The following is a 15,322-nucleotide window of genomic DNA, read 5'->3' as shown; positions in this document are numbered from 1 at the left end:
GTTATAATTATAATTATAACTTATAATAATAGAAATTGTAATAATTGTTGTTGATTAAAATAATATATGAGGATAATTTGGTGGTTAACATATATTCAAATAAAATCTTAAAACATAAGGTCAGGGAACCTAACTTTTTTTAAAAGAGTTTATAAACTTTCGAAAAACTTATCGTAACTGCGCATGTGAACTGTTTTTTTAAAAATTCAACGAACAAAATTTCAAAAGTTATAAGTCATAGAGATGTCAATGGGGCGGGTATGGAATGGGTTTGGCTAAACCCAAGACCCTTCCCATGAAAAAAACTTTGACCCATTACCCGTCCCACCCAGTTAAATATTCTTCGGACCCACCCCACCTTGAATACGAAACGGGGTCGGGTAGACCCGTGAGACCCGTGATTTTTTTAAAATAAAAAAGTAATCTTTCTTCTCACATGGCTGAATTATGAAACAGACAAACCTCTAAATACAATATTGTGGAAAATTAATTCATGTCTTCGACCACACTTAATAATAAAAAACAAAGTATTTTCACGACATAAAGAATTACATAAAAAAAGGGTTACTAGCTCTCCAAAAAATCTTGACATCCCCAAAAATAAGTCATAACATAATTTAAACAGATCGATATAAAATCAGCGAGTAGGAAATATTTCGGACACATTTTTCGGGATCATTTTCCTCTTCATCAAGAATGGTGGGACAAGTTGGTAAACTACTTGAAGAATTAACTACAAAATTAAATAGAGAAAGTACATTGGAAAAATAAAAGTGTAATTTCAAATTGTAAAAAAATGTAATTTAAAAAGAAAAAGTACTATAAAAAAAATTAAAATGAAAGTATAATAACAAAATAAAATTGTGATTTACTTATCTTTCATCTCATCCCACGACCATCTTCGCGAGCACATCAATGCCTCCAAAGTCGTTGGATTAAGTCTACTAAGATGAAGACCAACTATTCTTCTACTATTGCTAAAAGCAGATTCAAATGCAACAGTTGACATAGGAATAGCTAAGACCGTTATGGTTGAGATGAGCTACTAAAAAAAATGAAAATTAATAAAACTAAAACCCTAGAGTATTTATATCCACATATATGGGACGGGTATGAGGCGGGTATTATAGGACCCATGACCCGCCCCATATCCGGACGGGTCTGAAAAATTGGACCCGAGACCCACCCCATGACCCATTTAATATGTCCAAACCCACCCCATACACACGGGTCCATTACGAGTTTGGGTAAAACCCGAACCCATTGACATCCCTAATAAGTTATGTCAAATACCATCTAACTGAAAACTTTTACGGATATCAAAAACTTTCGATGACAAACACGAGTAGGTGTATTTTAGAAAGTAAATTTTTATAATATTTTTAACAAACAAGTTAATTAAGCTGCCCGTTATCATACATTTTAGACCTAACAAACAGAGTATTGAATGAATGAGCTAATATCACATGTGGTAAGGTGAATTTAATTTTAATTTCTCAAAGAAAAAAGTCCCAATGCTATGAATCTTGTGGCCAAATTTATGACAATTAAATAAGATTAATTGAATTTTACTCAAGCAAATCACATTGATTGTCTTCTATCTAAGGCAACAAAGATATATATATAATATGTGTGTGTGTGTGTGTGTGTGTATATATATATATATATATATATATAGTCATGCGATATATAGCTTCCTCTAGATTTGCTAGCTGCCTATTATCTAAAGCATGCATTTAGAGTAAATTAAAATTAATTTGGCAAGGCAAATCATCAATTTTGATTCCCAAAACATAAAAATAGTATAGAAATTAGGCAAAAACTTGTGTGAGACGGTCTCACGGGTCATATTTTGTGAGACAGATCTCTTATTTGAGTCATCCATGAAAAAATATTATTTTGTATGCTAAGAGTATTATTTTTTATTGTGAATATCGGTAGGATTGACCCGTCTTACAGATAAAGATTCGTGAGACCGTCTCACAAGAAATATACTCTAAAAATTATAAATGTATTGAAATTCTCGAGTAGATTATTCATATTTCATGTGGTGGGAATTGAGATGTTTTACTTTTTTTATTGATGTTTAATTTGAAAATAATTATAAAATATTTTATGAAAAATAAACTTAAAATCTCGAATAATTATAATTTATTTATATGCATTTGTTTTTTGTTTTTTTTTTTGTTTTTTTTTTGTTTTTTTTCTAATTCCTCGAATCTTGCTATAGTACTCTCTTAATTAAGTATATCACTAACGTAATAAAATTGAAATTTGATTTTCTTATAAAATTTACATTTGCCATGAATTACAATATTAATTAATTTCTAAATAAAATGAATTTGTAAAGATATGGGCTATGGGTTTAACGTTAAGAACGTGCGAAGAGTTGCTGAATTAATTTGGCCAACAAAACGACGTGATTTCGCTGTCGTTTGGTGTCCGCTGCTCGAAATTATTGGGTCGCACCAACCACCATAATTTGTTGGCACATCAAACGTGTGCATTTAGGTATGAAAAATGCGATGCACGACAATCGGGCCAATTCAATTAAAATTAGCATATCAAATATGTGATTCTGGAATTGATGTTTGACTCTTGAGACGAAACATGATTAGTTTTAAATTCAATTATTGTTGAATTCGAATCAAACATTATATCAGAATAACGACAATTACATGAAAGATTTATCTTTCACATCAAACAATGTCTTGAAATAAGTTTTTTCGATCTATAAGATATAAGTTATAACAGTTTTCTTTTCAATAAAATACAACTAACCTCCACGATATGCCTTTCGATAAAATACTAACCCGAACTTATTTTTTTATGGGAAGAATAAATTAGCGTATTTAATTTTTTATTTTTTTTTTTGGTTTGAAGGAAACTAGGAGAATTTTTCCCCTTCAAAATAAACAATGTAACTTGTTGGTGTAATAATTGTCATTGCTTGGTAGAGCAATCGAACCGTGGTGCTTCAGCTGCTGTGCGGTTTAAAAAGATTTGAGTTGCACCATTACCACTAGCTGTAGCTTTTTTAAAAGCGGCCAGCGCTCGGTCCTACAATTGGTATCAGAGCCAATGTCACGGGTTTGATTCTCATTGATTGCAAGGAGTGCAATTATTGGGAGGGAGATTGTTGGATGCAATAATTGTTCTTGCTTGGTAGAGCGATCGAACCGTGGTGCTTGAACTGCTGTGTGGTTTAAAAAGATTTGAGTTGCACCATTACCACTAGCTATAGCTTTTGGTAAAACGGCCAGCACTCGGTCCTACATAACTTGGTTTTGTTTGGATATTACAAGAACATGAATCAATCACTAACCATTATTTTTGAATTAATTGACAGTAGTTATTGATCCGACAACAGTTGACGGCATGTTCGATCAATTTTCAAACGAAATCATTTCTGATTCCACTAACAAATAAATTATCTTACTGGTATTACATTTTTATGATCGACAACATGATTTTTAATTATTTATGTTAATCGATTCAGAAGACATTACATGCACGATCACTTGTTACGAAATAACATTTCTTACAAATGAGCTTTGGAATTGACATACTTTGTAGACCAAAGTAAATTATTATAATAACATGATAAAAACATTACGGGAAAATTGCAAAAAAATAATAATTATAATTATATGTAAGTTGGTTTGTTTTGAATTATATTTCTATAAAATCTAATTTTAGCGTACTTTTAATCATTTTCGTTGAAATTCGATGTGACATTAGACACGTCAATGTCATATCCAGTAGTACAATATCCGGAAAAAGTAATATTAAAACAAAATTTGATACTTCACACAAACAACAACCAATATTTGTGGTGGCTACAACAAGCAAATGACATATGGTGGCGAAACCAACTCCGTCAATTTGTGTGTACAAAATTTGGTCTTGAATTCTTCCATATCCATATCCTCATTATACTAGTAGTCATCGTTTGGAATTAGTAATTAAAAAAGTTAGCAAACAAGATGCAATGGATCGTTACACTTGTCAAGTAAGATGGCCTAATTTATATATATATATATATACTATATATATATATATATATATATATATAAATGCTTTTTCCATTTGAATTCTGTGCAGAATTGAAAAATGGTTGACAAATCAAATTTCACTTTACGAGACGCAACAACTTTGGTTGAGTCTTCTAGTAATTAATAATTAGTACTAATGACGTTCCTAATTACCTCTTCAAAATCTTGTCAAACACTCTTTTCCCATCCATATGTTGTCTTAATCATCATCGTTAGACCGTCTAAACGACGCACTAAATTTGTGTTTATGTATATAATTCTTTTTAATCGTAGCCCTGTATGAATTTCTTGGTTCAGCTAATGTTTTAGTTTGAAAAAGAAATATAATATTTTTTTTTGACGAGTAAATAGTCTTTATCATCAATTTAATCCACTTGGAAACTTGCCCAAAGCTAATTGAATGATCAAGAAATCATAAAATATTTGAAGAACCATCGCCCATCAATAGACTTTACCCGATCCACTCGCCAAATTTTTTTAAAAATTAATAAATCATCAAAATTATTTTTCACCTTTATATTAACAATACTTAGTGAACAAGAATATTATTTCAATTTAAAATCTATTAATTTTTATTTAACTAATAAAAACCTAGATTTCATAATTATATATTTTCATATTAGACATTCATAATACCGAATCTTCGAACCGGAGAAATTAAGCCTGAAGTCTTTAGTTCAAGTACTGAAGAATGTTAAAAATAATCCACTTGATAATGTTATGGGTAATGATACATGAGAAAGTAATCAAGGACATGAGACGCAAGATTGTGGGTTAATGAGATCATACCTATGTGGGCACTACCCTCACTTCAATTTCAACGGGTAAGATCTTGCCACGCATATAATTTCAAAAAAAAAAGTGGGTCCTATTATGCATGGACAAATCTTGGCCATCCATCCTATCATGGGGGCAATGCCCACATGGATAGGATGAAATAAACCAAGATTGTGATAGTACATAGTCGTTACAAAATTAATCCATCCAAATACAACATTAATAATCACTTTTTGAATCAAGACAAAAACTTGTGTGAGACGGTCTTACGAGTCGTATTTTGTGAGACATATATCTTATTTGGGTTATCGATGAAAAAATATTACTTTTTATGCTAAAAATAATACTTTTTATTGTGAATATCGATAGAGTTGACCCGTCTCACAGATAAATATTCGTGAGACCGTCTCACAAAAAACATACTCTTGAATCAAATACTTCGAAGCTATATTAAAAAAAAACAATTATTTCTGATCGCAGTTGGTGTTTGGAGGGGGGACAAGCCAATGTAGCTACACAATGACCTAATCAAGGTAACCATTACTTTAATCAAAAGGCATGAAACCAATTTTGATCGTTTGGAGTCTCAAAAGTCATGCCAAACGAGTCGCAATCAATAAGGTGTGCCCATTTTTTTAAAATGGGAAAAATATCTCTGTATGTTTTTATTAAATAAAAAATACAAAAAAATTTTTTTTAATTAATTAATGATTCTACAACAATATCAACCACGTTTTCCAAACTCGGCTACGCTATTTCAGGTCCCCACGAAATGTCCTTCACTACCACGTGCTTTTTTCATTAACCTTTCACACACAGTTGCGCAATTGCGTCACCTGTGGTGCAGCGAATCTTCTCAAATCCCCCCCTATAAATAGAATCCAACAAGTTTACACACTTTGCTGCATTCTCTGTTTGCTCCTTTAGTTCTCTGTTCTGAAGTTTAAGAAATTCTTGAATCAAGCTTTATCTCAAATACCCTTTTGATAGATTTTATAACATGGATTGGATTCGAGGTGAAATCTTGGGTCGTGGGAGCTTTGGTAAGGTGAATTTAGCGGTGCCCAGGAGACAGAGTTCTTCGGTTTTGCCTTTGATGGCGGTGAAGAGCTGTGCTATTTCGCAGTCTTCTTCTCTGATGAATGAGAAATTGATATTGGACGAGCTTAAGGATTGCCCGGAGGTGATTCGTTGCTTTGGGGAGAGTTTTTCGTACGAGAATGGGGAGAAGTTGTATAATGTGTTGTTGGAGTACGCCTCCGGGGGAGCTTTGGCTGATAGAGTCAGGGGTGGTTGTGATCGGGGGCTGCCGGAATATGAGGTCCGGCGATACACGAAGGCTTTGCTTAAAGGGCTTCACTATATCCACAAGCTTGGTTATGTCCACTGTGATATTAAGCTTCAAAATATTCTCTTAGGCCCCGACGGCGGCGTGAAGATTGCCGATTTCGGATTGGCAAAGCGAGCTGACGGGATAAAACACGGCGTTCCTAGGTGTGAAATGAGGGGTACGCCTCTGTATATGTCACCTGAGGTGGCCTCCGGCGGAGAGCAGGGTCCTCCAGCGGATATATGGGCGATTGGTTGTGCGGTGGCGGAGATGGTCACCGGTTCTCCGGCATGGCGGTGCTCTAATTTGGCGGGGCTGCTGCTGACAATCGGCGTCGGTGACGAGGTGCCAGTGGTGCCGGAGAATTTATCGGAGGAAGGAAAAGATTTTCTCGGCAAGTGCTTTATCAAGAATCCAAACAAAAGATGGACGGCCGAGATGCTTTTAGATCATCCTTTTGTTAGTGAAGATCAAGAATTCAGAGATCTCAGGGATGAAAAATCTACTTCAACTTCTCCGAGATGCCCATTAGACTACCCTGATTGGGAATCGACCTCAAGTTCAATTACATCTATACCCTCACCGGAATATTCCTCCGAATCCCGTATCTGGTCCTCCGTAGAGACGGAGTCAACAACTACATCCCTGACCAATTCGCCGGCGGAGCGGCTGCAAGAGTTAGTGTTGAACCAAAGCCCTGATTGGGGTGTTTCAAATGAATGGGTCACCATTAGGTGAGCAATTTTGATCACAAAAATTGAAGAGATTTTTATTTTTATTTTTTTGGTGTATATAAAAAAAATTAGAGATATATACAAATACAATGACTGTAAATGATTTTAGTGAAATATTAATACATTCATTTTATTATTATCACTTTATTTGTTTATTATGAGTGGGTCTCATGTGAGACCGTCTCACAAATCTTAATATGTGAGATGAGTCAACATTACCCATATTCACAATAAAAAATAATATTCTTAGCATAAAAAGTAATATTTTTTCATGGATGACCCAAAAAAAGAAATATGTCTCACAAATACGACTCGTGAGAGCGTCTCACACCAATTTTTTTCGTTTATTATTATTATTATTATTATTTTTTGGAAAAATGAGAGTGTCATTGCAAGTGGGAAAAGTGTTTGGCAACAGAATTGGGTGGTTTGGCCAATTGCCCACCGCCTTCTTATCTGTTTCAACTTGCAAGTGGTAATTGGGGTACGTACCCCAATTGGCATGTTGGATTTTAATATGGTCAAATAATTAATTAGTTACCTTAACTTTTGTGCACATTTCATGTCCACTTTCCAAGTTGTTTCTAACATTACCTTGTCTTGATGAAAAAGCATTTGAAAAAGACCAAAGACAGTGAACCAAGCTAAAATAATATGATCCGTTGAGTTTTTTGTATTTATTTATTACTATTGTTAGAAATAGCAAAAAATGCCTAATATAAGAATATTATAAAATAGGTCGCTTAAATTTTTCTCAGTCAAATCATTTGAACCATTGAGTTTCAGTAGTGGATTAAGGGATTCTACATGTATATTTCTGAGGTCCAAATTTAACTGGTCCAATACATAATCTCCGGCTCGATTCTCGTAGAATTCTAATTTTTTTTTAAATCGGTATCAATCCTTTTAAAACGGTTCGAGTGGTCCGACCGATTCGGCGTACGATCAAATCGGAATAATAAAAATTAATATTATTTTTATTTTATATAGTAAATAAAATAGGAATATATTTATTTTTTTATTGATTTATAGTTCTTACTAAATTTTTAAGCTGAAAAACACAACAAATATCTAAATAACCATTTCATTTCAAATTCTAATTCCAAAATTCGAATTACACATAACTTGTAATCAATTTTTTTTAAATAAAATCAGAGACCTAATCGACCGGTTTTAATGGTTTCCCACGGTTTTAAACTATTCAATAGCCTTTCTGGTTTTAGCATATATCCGGGTCAGTAAGGTCAACGGTTCAAGATTAATTCGGTCCGACCGACAAGTAGAGTCCGGTTCAAAAAACACTTATAGAACTCAACATTTTGTGGAAAAAAAACTAATAATAATATATTGTTTTTATCAGTGTCAATAACATAAAGAATAGATACATATACATATGACTGACAAAATCTCTAAAAATCCCGACCCATCTTTATTTTGCCCTATTTCAAATAAATATTTTTTTTCAAAATAATTTTGTGGGGCCCTTAGCTCCTAATCATTATTACAATGCAATCTGATTAGGGTTAACTAATTACAGCGGAAAACAAGTTTAAAATTTCTTTACAATGAGCCCAAAATATTTCTTCTATAACTTAAATACTGAAAATAGTATTTAATCTCAAATCATAAAACATGCCCACACGTAATCAAAACCAATCACATACAAACAACTCATATCCTCGGGACATGCCCCGGTATATAGATACATATATATATACTGGGAACAAAACATAAAACCTCAGCCCAAACTGTGACTCCCTCCAGAAGTACCCTCTCCGGCCTCCTGATATCCTGGAGTACCTGTCATTGTCCACACACAAAGACAACAACAGCCCCCCTTGGGGGTGAGCAAAGCTCCGTATGGAACAACCAATCATATATACCACAAGTATCTAAACAATGATATATGATATGCAATGCATGTATGTCGTGGAGGTATCGGGTCAAATGCACATCCACTGAGCACATGTCAGAATCAAACGAATCGCTATCAAATCAATGCTCGAGCTGGCACATCGGCCAATATGGGATACTCGTATGATAGCGTCGGCAAAGCGCCATCAAGTCCCAAATCTCATATCCAATCATATGGGGCCACAATTGTCTATGCTTTACGGGTCATATAATACCGGCATAGCGATTGTGTTCACAAACCCCGGAATCCAATCAAATCATATCAGGGTATTCAAGGATCATAGCTCAACGTGCATGTCATGTATCGATGTATGCATAAAATGATGTGTGTTAACAAAACATTTCTTTTATACATCGATATTCAAATCACAATGTCATGTATGCCACATAAACTCAACAATTAAGGCATATAGACACATATTCTCAATCCAATCAGTCAAATCAATCCAACATATATCATATAATACAGATACCTGTCGTATGTTACCCGGTCGCAACATACCTCAATTCTTCATTTCCAGTTGATGTAGCCTGAAGATATTGATATACACTTTATTTACATTAATAACATACTTATTTCAATCAATAACCTGATTCAAAATCAATAATATAAGTTCCAAATATCTTTTGAAACTTTGAAAATTCATATCAAATCAAAATCATAACATAATTCAATTCCGACTTCGAATACAAGTTTCTTGTCGGTTATTCTATCACCTATAGGAATCTCGACTTCAAATACATGCTATTTCAGCACTTTCATATTTAGAGGTACTGAAATTAGAAGAAAATTACCTCAAAAGGAAGCTCTCAACGCGAGGATTCCGAATATATAATTTGTTTCAAGTTTGGACAACGTTTCGAGGTGATTTCGGACGAAAGAAATCAATTCCTCTTGTTTCCCTTCGAAGCTTCAGAGGAAATGAAAGGATACATGTGGACAAATTCATCCTTATCACTCCTTAAATCGTGTGATACAGAGGTATTCGCGCATATGCGCGACCTAACTCGCGCATATGCGCGCGACATGTTCTGCCCGCGCGCGCAGTTCTGCGCGAGTGCGCGCCTTGATCTGTCCGAAACGCTATTTTAGGTTTCGAATTAGCAAAAATGGTAAACAGAAAAGTTGTAGATCTATGTCTTAGCTTTCATTTGCCACTGATCTCACTCAATTTGGATATCGGATGCGAGAGTTATGCTCATTCTCCCAAACTGTGTCATTGTAGGAACTACAACGCACACGATACATTTCGAGATGATTTTGCCCATATTTTCAAATGGATTTGGACAAAACTCAAAACATGAAAGTTTTAGTATTATGTATTATATTTCCAATGAAATTGGTCTCATGTCATTTGGACCAATACTCTGTTAATTATGCTAAAAACCGTAACATGTGTCGTTTTTCTATCGCGGTTCAGCACACGTTTCAAACACAAATTAATTTCTAATATAATTTTTCATTATCACAACTTATTTTCTCACTTTCATTGTCATGATATACATCATACACGTAATCACACAACAAATTCATGAATTATCGATAATCACCATAGGATTTACGATAATACAATACACGGTCTTTACAAATTTCGATAACCTAAAATAATTGAAAAAAAATTTATTTCGTTATGCAGTATTTTTTTTCTTAGGATAAGAAGGACTTCTAGCTTATCTTTTACTTGGTCATAATTTTGTATGTAAAATTTCTAATTTCATTTTTATGTGTTTTTTTTTTGTTTTGAAATTTATTTATTCTTCATCTAATTTATACTATTAATAATAATACTTTCATAAAGTTAATGTTTTAGTATTGACTTATAACTATATTATAATATTTCTCAATTTAATATGCTTGTTTATTTATATAGAAAAGTCGATATATATTTTTAATTTAAGGATAAATTTAAAAAATTAATTTAACCTAAGACCAAATTTCATTATAGTAGTTTGTAGGAGGTTTTTTTTTTTTTAGAGAATCGCTCATAAATAAATTCACATAGGGTACGATATTTTTATGTTTGAGATTATTTCCTTGCATTATTAGTTTTTTTAATTGTTGTTTCTACTGTTGTGGTGTAAACAATGTGTTTGATTCTTTTCCACATAAATATGTTAGGTTTCTTTGAGTGCTCCTTGCACTCCTGCACAGTTGGTACTGGTTATATAATACGAGGGTTATACTTTGTGTGTGTAAAAAAAAAATTATCGGGATATCATCTCTTACCCGACTAGATCCCAAACATTCGGTCCCGATACTTTTCGGGTATTCGTACAGAGCTCTAGCTAAGAAAATAGAGCAAACAGATAAATAATTTAAAGTAGAAAAATTATTTGTATTATTTAAAATTAATCTTTTAATTATTTATATTTCAACTAGCAATCTTATAAGTCATAATTTCCTCATATACCAAGTATTTTTCCCTCAATGCTACTTCAAATGTCTCCTCCACTTTTCATAATTTTGTAAACATGATAGTCCATTTTGACTTCTCTTCTAACTTAATTCATGACGCTATTCCGGAAAATGATCTCTGAACTTTAGTTTTGGTATGCTGTAGCACTTGGATGACTAGGAACAAGGCGGTATTCGAAGGAAATTGCATTCCGGGAAATGTTATAGTTGAACATGCAAGTGGTTTTTGGCAATCTTTCTAACTCTCTAGTGCTACAAAGACTTTTGCATCTCCCCATAAGTATGCTGATGAAAAGTGGAAACTTCCACCTCATGGGTGTTTCAAGATTAACGTGGATGCCGCAGTGATGGAATCTTGGGATTTATTCTGTGTGAGTGTGGTGGGTCAGGATCATCATGGTCATGTTCTGGTTGCCTTTGCTCGACGAATTAATGGTCACTCCCCATTTAGAGGAGATGATTGAGGTAATGGAAGGGGTCCTCCGAGCTTTGAGTTTTCCTGCTGTGAATTGGATAGTTGAATCGGATGCTTTACGGTAGTTAAAGCCATCGCCAATCCCGCTCCTTTCTCAATGGAGGAACCTTTTGCTGAAAACACCAGACATGTTTGATCTCAAATGCCAGGAGCTTCTATCAACCACTGCTCTAGGAAAACAAACCAAGTTAGCTCATATTTTGGCACGTCGATGCCTTTTGTTAAGGATCGGAGCAGTATAGATTTACATGATGTAATTCCTCTTTTTCTGAACCAAAGGTTGTACATCTTGACCAATTTAACGTGTAATGAAAATTACAGTTTCTCCTCACAAAAACATGTTCACCGAACCATTTAAGAAACTTGTAAGGAAAAATAGTACTATTCTATTAAGGTGACTAATTCAAACAAGCATTCAAAATTCATGCACATGGAACTTCAAAAGAGTTTTTGCATCGACCTCCCTTGTAATGGATACATTTGACCTATGTCTCCCTCGTATTTGACACTTGCACCATTTCTATCAACTGCGTGTTAGATTTTTTGTGTAATGGCAAAAAAGTACTTCACAATATAATTAAAAAATTGTAACAGTCCATCCCAAAACACAGTATCCACCCCATAGCTTCAAGCAGGTATTTTGAGTGCTAATTATTTTTGAAGACATAAAAACAATTTTTATCAAAGAATTTATAATTTGAACATGACTTCAATGTGTGTGAAAATTATAAATTTTATTTTTAATAGATTCACCGAGGGTATTTTGGTACTTTTGTGTAATTTTGAATGAAAAACTTACAATTTCTTATGTTCATGAGGTTCTTTAGGTCATTTTCTAAGTTAATTTAATGTGAACATTAATAGTGTACTTAATTCCATCAAGATAATTATTAATTTGATTTTACTTTTGAATTTCATTATTGTGAGCTTACTAATTTACCCTCTCATTTATTTTATAATTTCTTATGTTCATGAGGTTCTTTAAGTCATTTTCTAAGTTAATTTAATATGAACATTAATAGTGTACTTAATTCCATCAAGATAATTATTAATTTGATTTTACTTTTGAATTTCATTTAGTTTACATGTTACATATTTAAAAAAATTGTTAATATTACTATTTGAATTTCATTTAGTTTACATTTAAACATTAAATTATTTCTACGTTAGTTATTTAAACATTGACATCAAATTCATAGAAAATTACTATAACAATGTTATAAATTAAAAAATTGTTAATATTCCGAATATTAAGTTAATATTAGGAATACGAATGGAGAAGAGTGAAACTGAAAAAAATTAAATTATTAATAAATATTAAGATCATATAAAACTTTTTTTTCTCATTTAAAATAGAGATATTTTTAGACTATTTATATATCAACATAGATACATGATTGATATAAAATGTTTGTATGTTAGTGATTTCAATGCAAATATTTAAGCATTTAGTCAATTTCGATATATGATGCTAAAAAAATATCCTTAAATAATATATTATCTATTAATAATAATATCTATTAAATATATGACTTTCATTTGTGAGCTTACTATTTTACCTTTTTTTTACAATTCGTCATATTCATGATGTTATTTAAGTCATTTTTTATGTTAGTTTAAAAAGATCATTAATAGTGTACTTAACTCAATCAAACTATTTATTATTTTAATTACTTAAATTTATACATTGCAGTCAAATTCATGAAAATCTCTACCATATTAATGATAGATAATAATGGGATGACAAATGGAGATGAGACGGATGAAATAAAAATAAAGTATTAATAAATATTAAGTTCATATAAAACTTCTTTCTCCCATTTAAAATATAGATATTTTCAGACTCTTTGTGTCAACTGAGATACGTGATTGAGAGAAATGTTTGAATGTAACTGATTTCAAACACTATTTTTAAGTTATTTGGTCAATTTTTTATATATGCTGCTAAATAAATATTACTAAATAATATGCTTCATTTGATCATTTAGTGTTCTTGCAATGAGATGAGTTTTTTACCCTAACGTTAACATTTTTTATTGTTATATGTCATTTGTGTTGATTATATTGTATGAATGTCATATAAAATGTCAATATTTATCAAAAAATAAAATCGTTTTTCAAAAAGAAAAAAATTGTTCATCCAGAAAAAGAAATACATGAAAAACAAAGTGTACACGATTCTCATTCTATTTATAATGGTATGAGAAAACTTTTAAAGTTTTGTGGACACAATAGATCAATTTTGTGAATTTTTAGTAAATTGAGATATTGAGCCAGTTGCACTTTATTTCCTCCTATATTATCTTGATATCTCATATGCATATCTTAATTACATTATTCGTGTCTCTTCTCAAAACTTTTAAATGCAATAATTAATTTTGTATATCGTTCCACAAGATATAAAATATTATAAACACAATGTAAATTCGATAAAAGAAAATTTGTTTTGTTTCAATGAATTATATAATATTATGTTCTAGACACAACAAATGAGATTGAAATTATATTATTTTGATGATATGATGAACGCAATCATTGTTCCAAAGCTTCTAAAAAAGTGATTAATGAGATGACTTTCTTGAATTGCGTTAAATTAAACTAGGACACGGTTCTAATATATAGTAATTTGATAGATTTTCAAGTATTATTTCTTACAGTGATTGAGAAATAATTGTTAAAAATTTATTAACCTTATAGCTATATATTAATAATATTGATACTGAATATATAAAATTGATATTACAAATATCCACGATGTTTGAAAAAATTATAACACCATTCATTGGTTATGTTGTTGAAGGATATAGGTTATACATACTTTTACTTACAAGTAAAAACCTATCACGACTAAAAGAATTTTTTCTTAGGAATTAAAGTTGATGATTGTCATAAACTGAAAAATCATTCAACAAAAAAAACAAACAGTCGAAATATAAGATTACCGGATAAAAACAATGTAGAAAACCGAAAAAATGTCGTGATAGGGAAGCAAACTACAAGCATGTCAGATCTTAGATGGGGATTCTAAATAAGATAATAAATATTAAAGATGATCATATACTTGTTGAGTATACCAAAATGGTTATACGCATGTTATAAAAACTATGACAAAGAGTTGTTGAGTTGTCAAAACCAACCAAGAAGCATATTAAAAAATGTGTCATGTGGATAAGATAATTTTTCCGATTCATATACCGTCTATGATCATGATTTTTATTTTTTTTGTTTGATTTGTTTCAATTGATAAAGTCTACTAGCCATATTTTAATTCATTTAAATATTATCAAAATTTCATTCATATATTTTCACCAGTTTCGTTGCTCACGTACAACGCACGTGCACTTTTCTAGCATATATATGTATGTGTGTAAAAGTTTGAAAGGGAAAATTAAAAAAGAAATCCCATTAAACATATTTGACCAAAATAAGGAAGATAAAATTGCTGAATTCACATTTTGGTAAGGAACAGACCAAAGCTTTGTTCCATCTAAATAATTAATTGAATGGAATAAATTACTTTGATTATTTAAATAAATCGATCTTTCATGCCAAAGATATTGACAAGTTCGATTTCATATCGGATAATTATCAAAGTTGAAATAGTAAAAAAAATTGAACTTG

At 31.8% G+C, this 15,322-nt stretch overlaps 1 protein-coding gene across 1 annotated transcript; it reads left to right on the top strand.

The window, feature by feature from the left end:
- The first annotated feature begins 5,715 nt into the window (after nucleotides 1-5,715).
- LOC142549695 (mitogen-activated protein kinase kinase kinase 20) lies at nucleotides 5,716-7,036 on the top strand. Its single transcript, XM_075658779.1, has one exon. It carries the CDS (start codon nucleotides 5,833-5,835, stop codon nucleotides 6,898-6,900), a length of 1,068 nt encoding a protein of 355 aa, XP_075514894.1. The 5' UTR covers nucleotides 5,716-5,832; the 3' UTR covers nucleotides 6,901-7,036.
- The last annotated feature ends 8,286 nt before the right edge of the window (nucleotides 7,037-15,322 follow it).

The sequence above is a fragment of the Primulina tabacum genome, chromosome 6 (assembly GCF_025594145.1).
Source record: "Primulina tabacum isolate GXHZ01 chromosome 6, ASM2559414v2, whole genome shotgun sequence".
Lineage (NCBI taxonomy): Eukaryota > Viridiplantae > Streptophyta > Magnoliopsida > Lamiales > Gesneriaceae > Primulina > Primulina tabacum.
The sequence above is the reverse complement of the archived record's forward strand: the minus strand, read 5'-3'. Positions and strand labels throughout refer to the sequence as shown.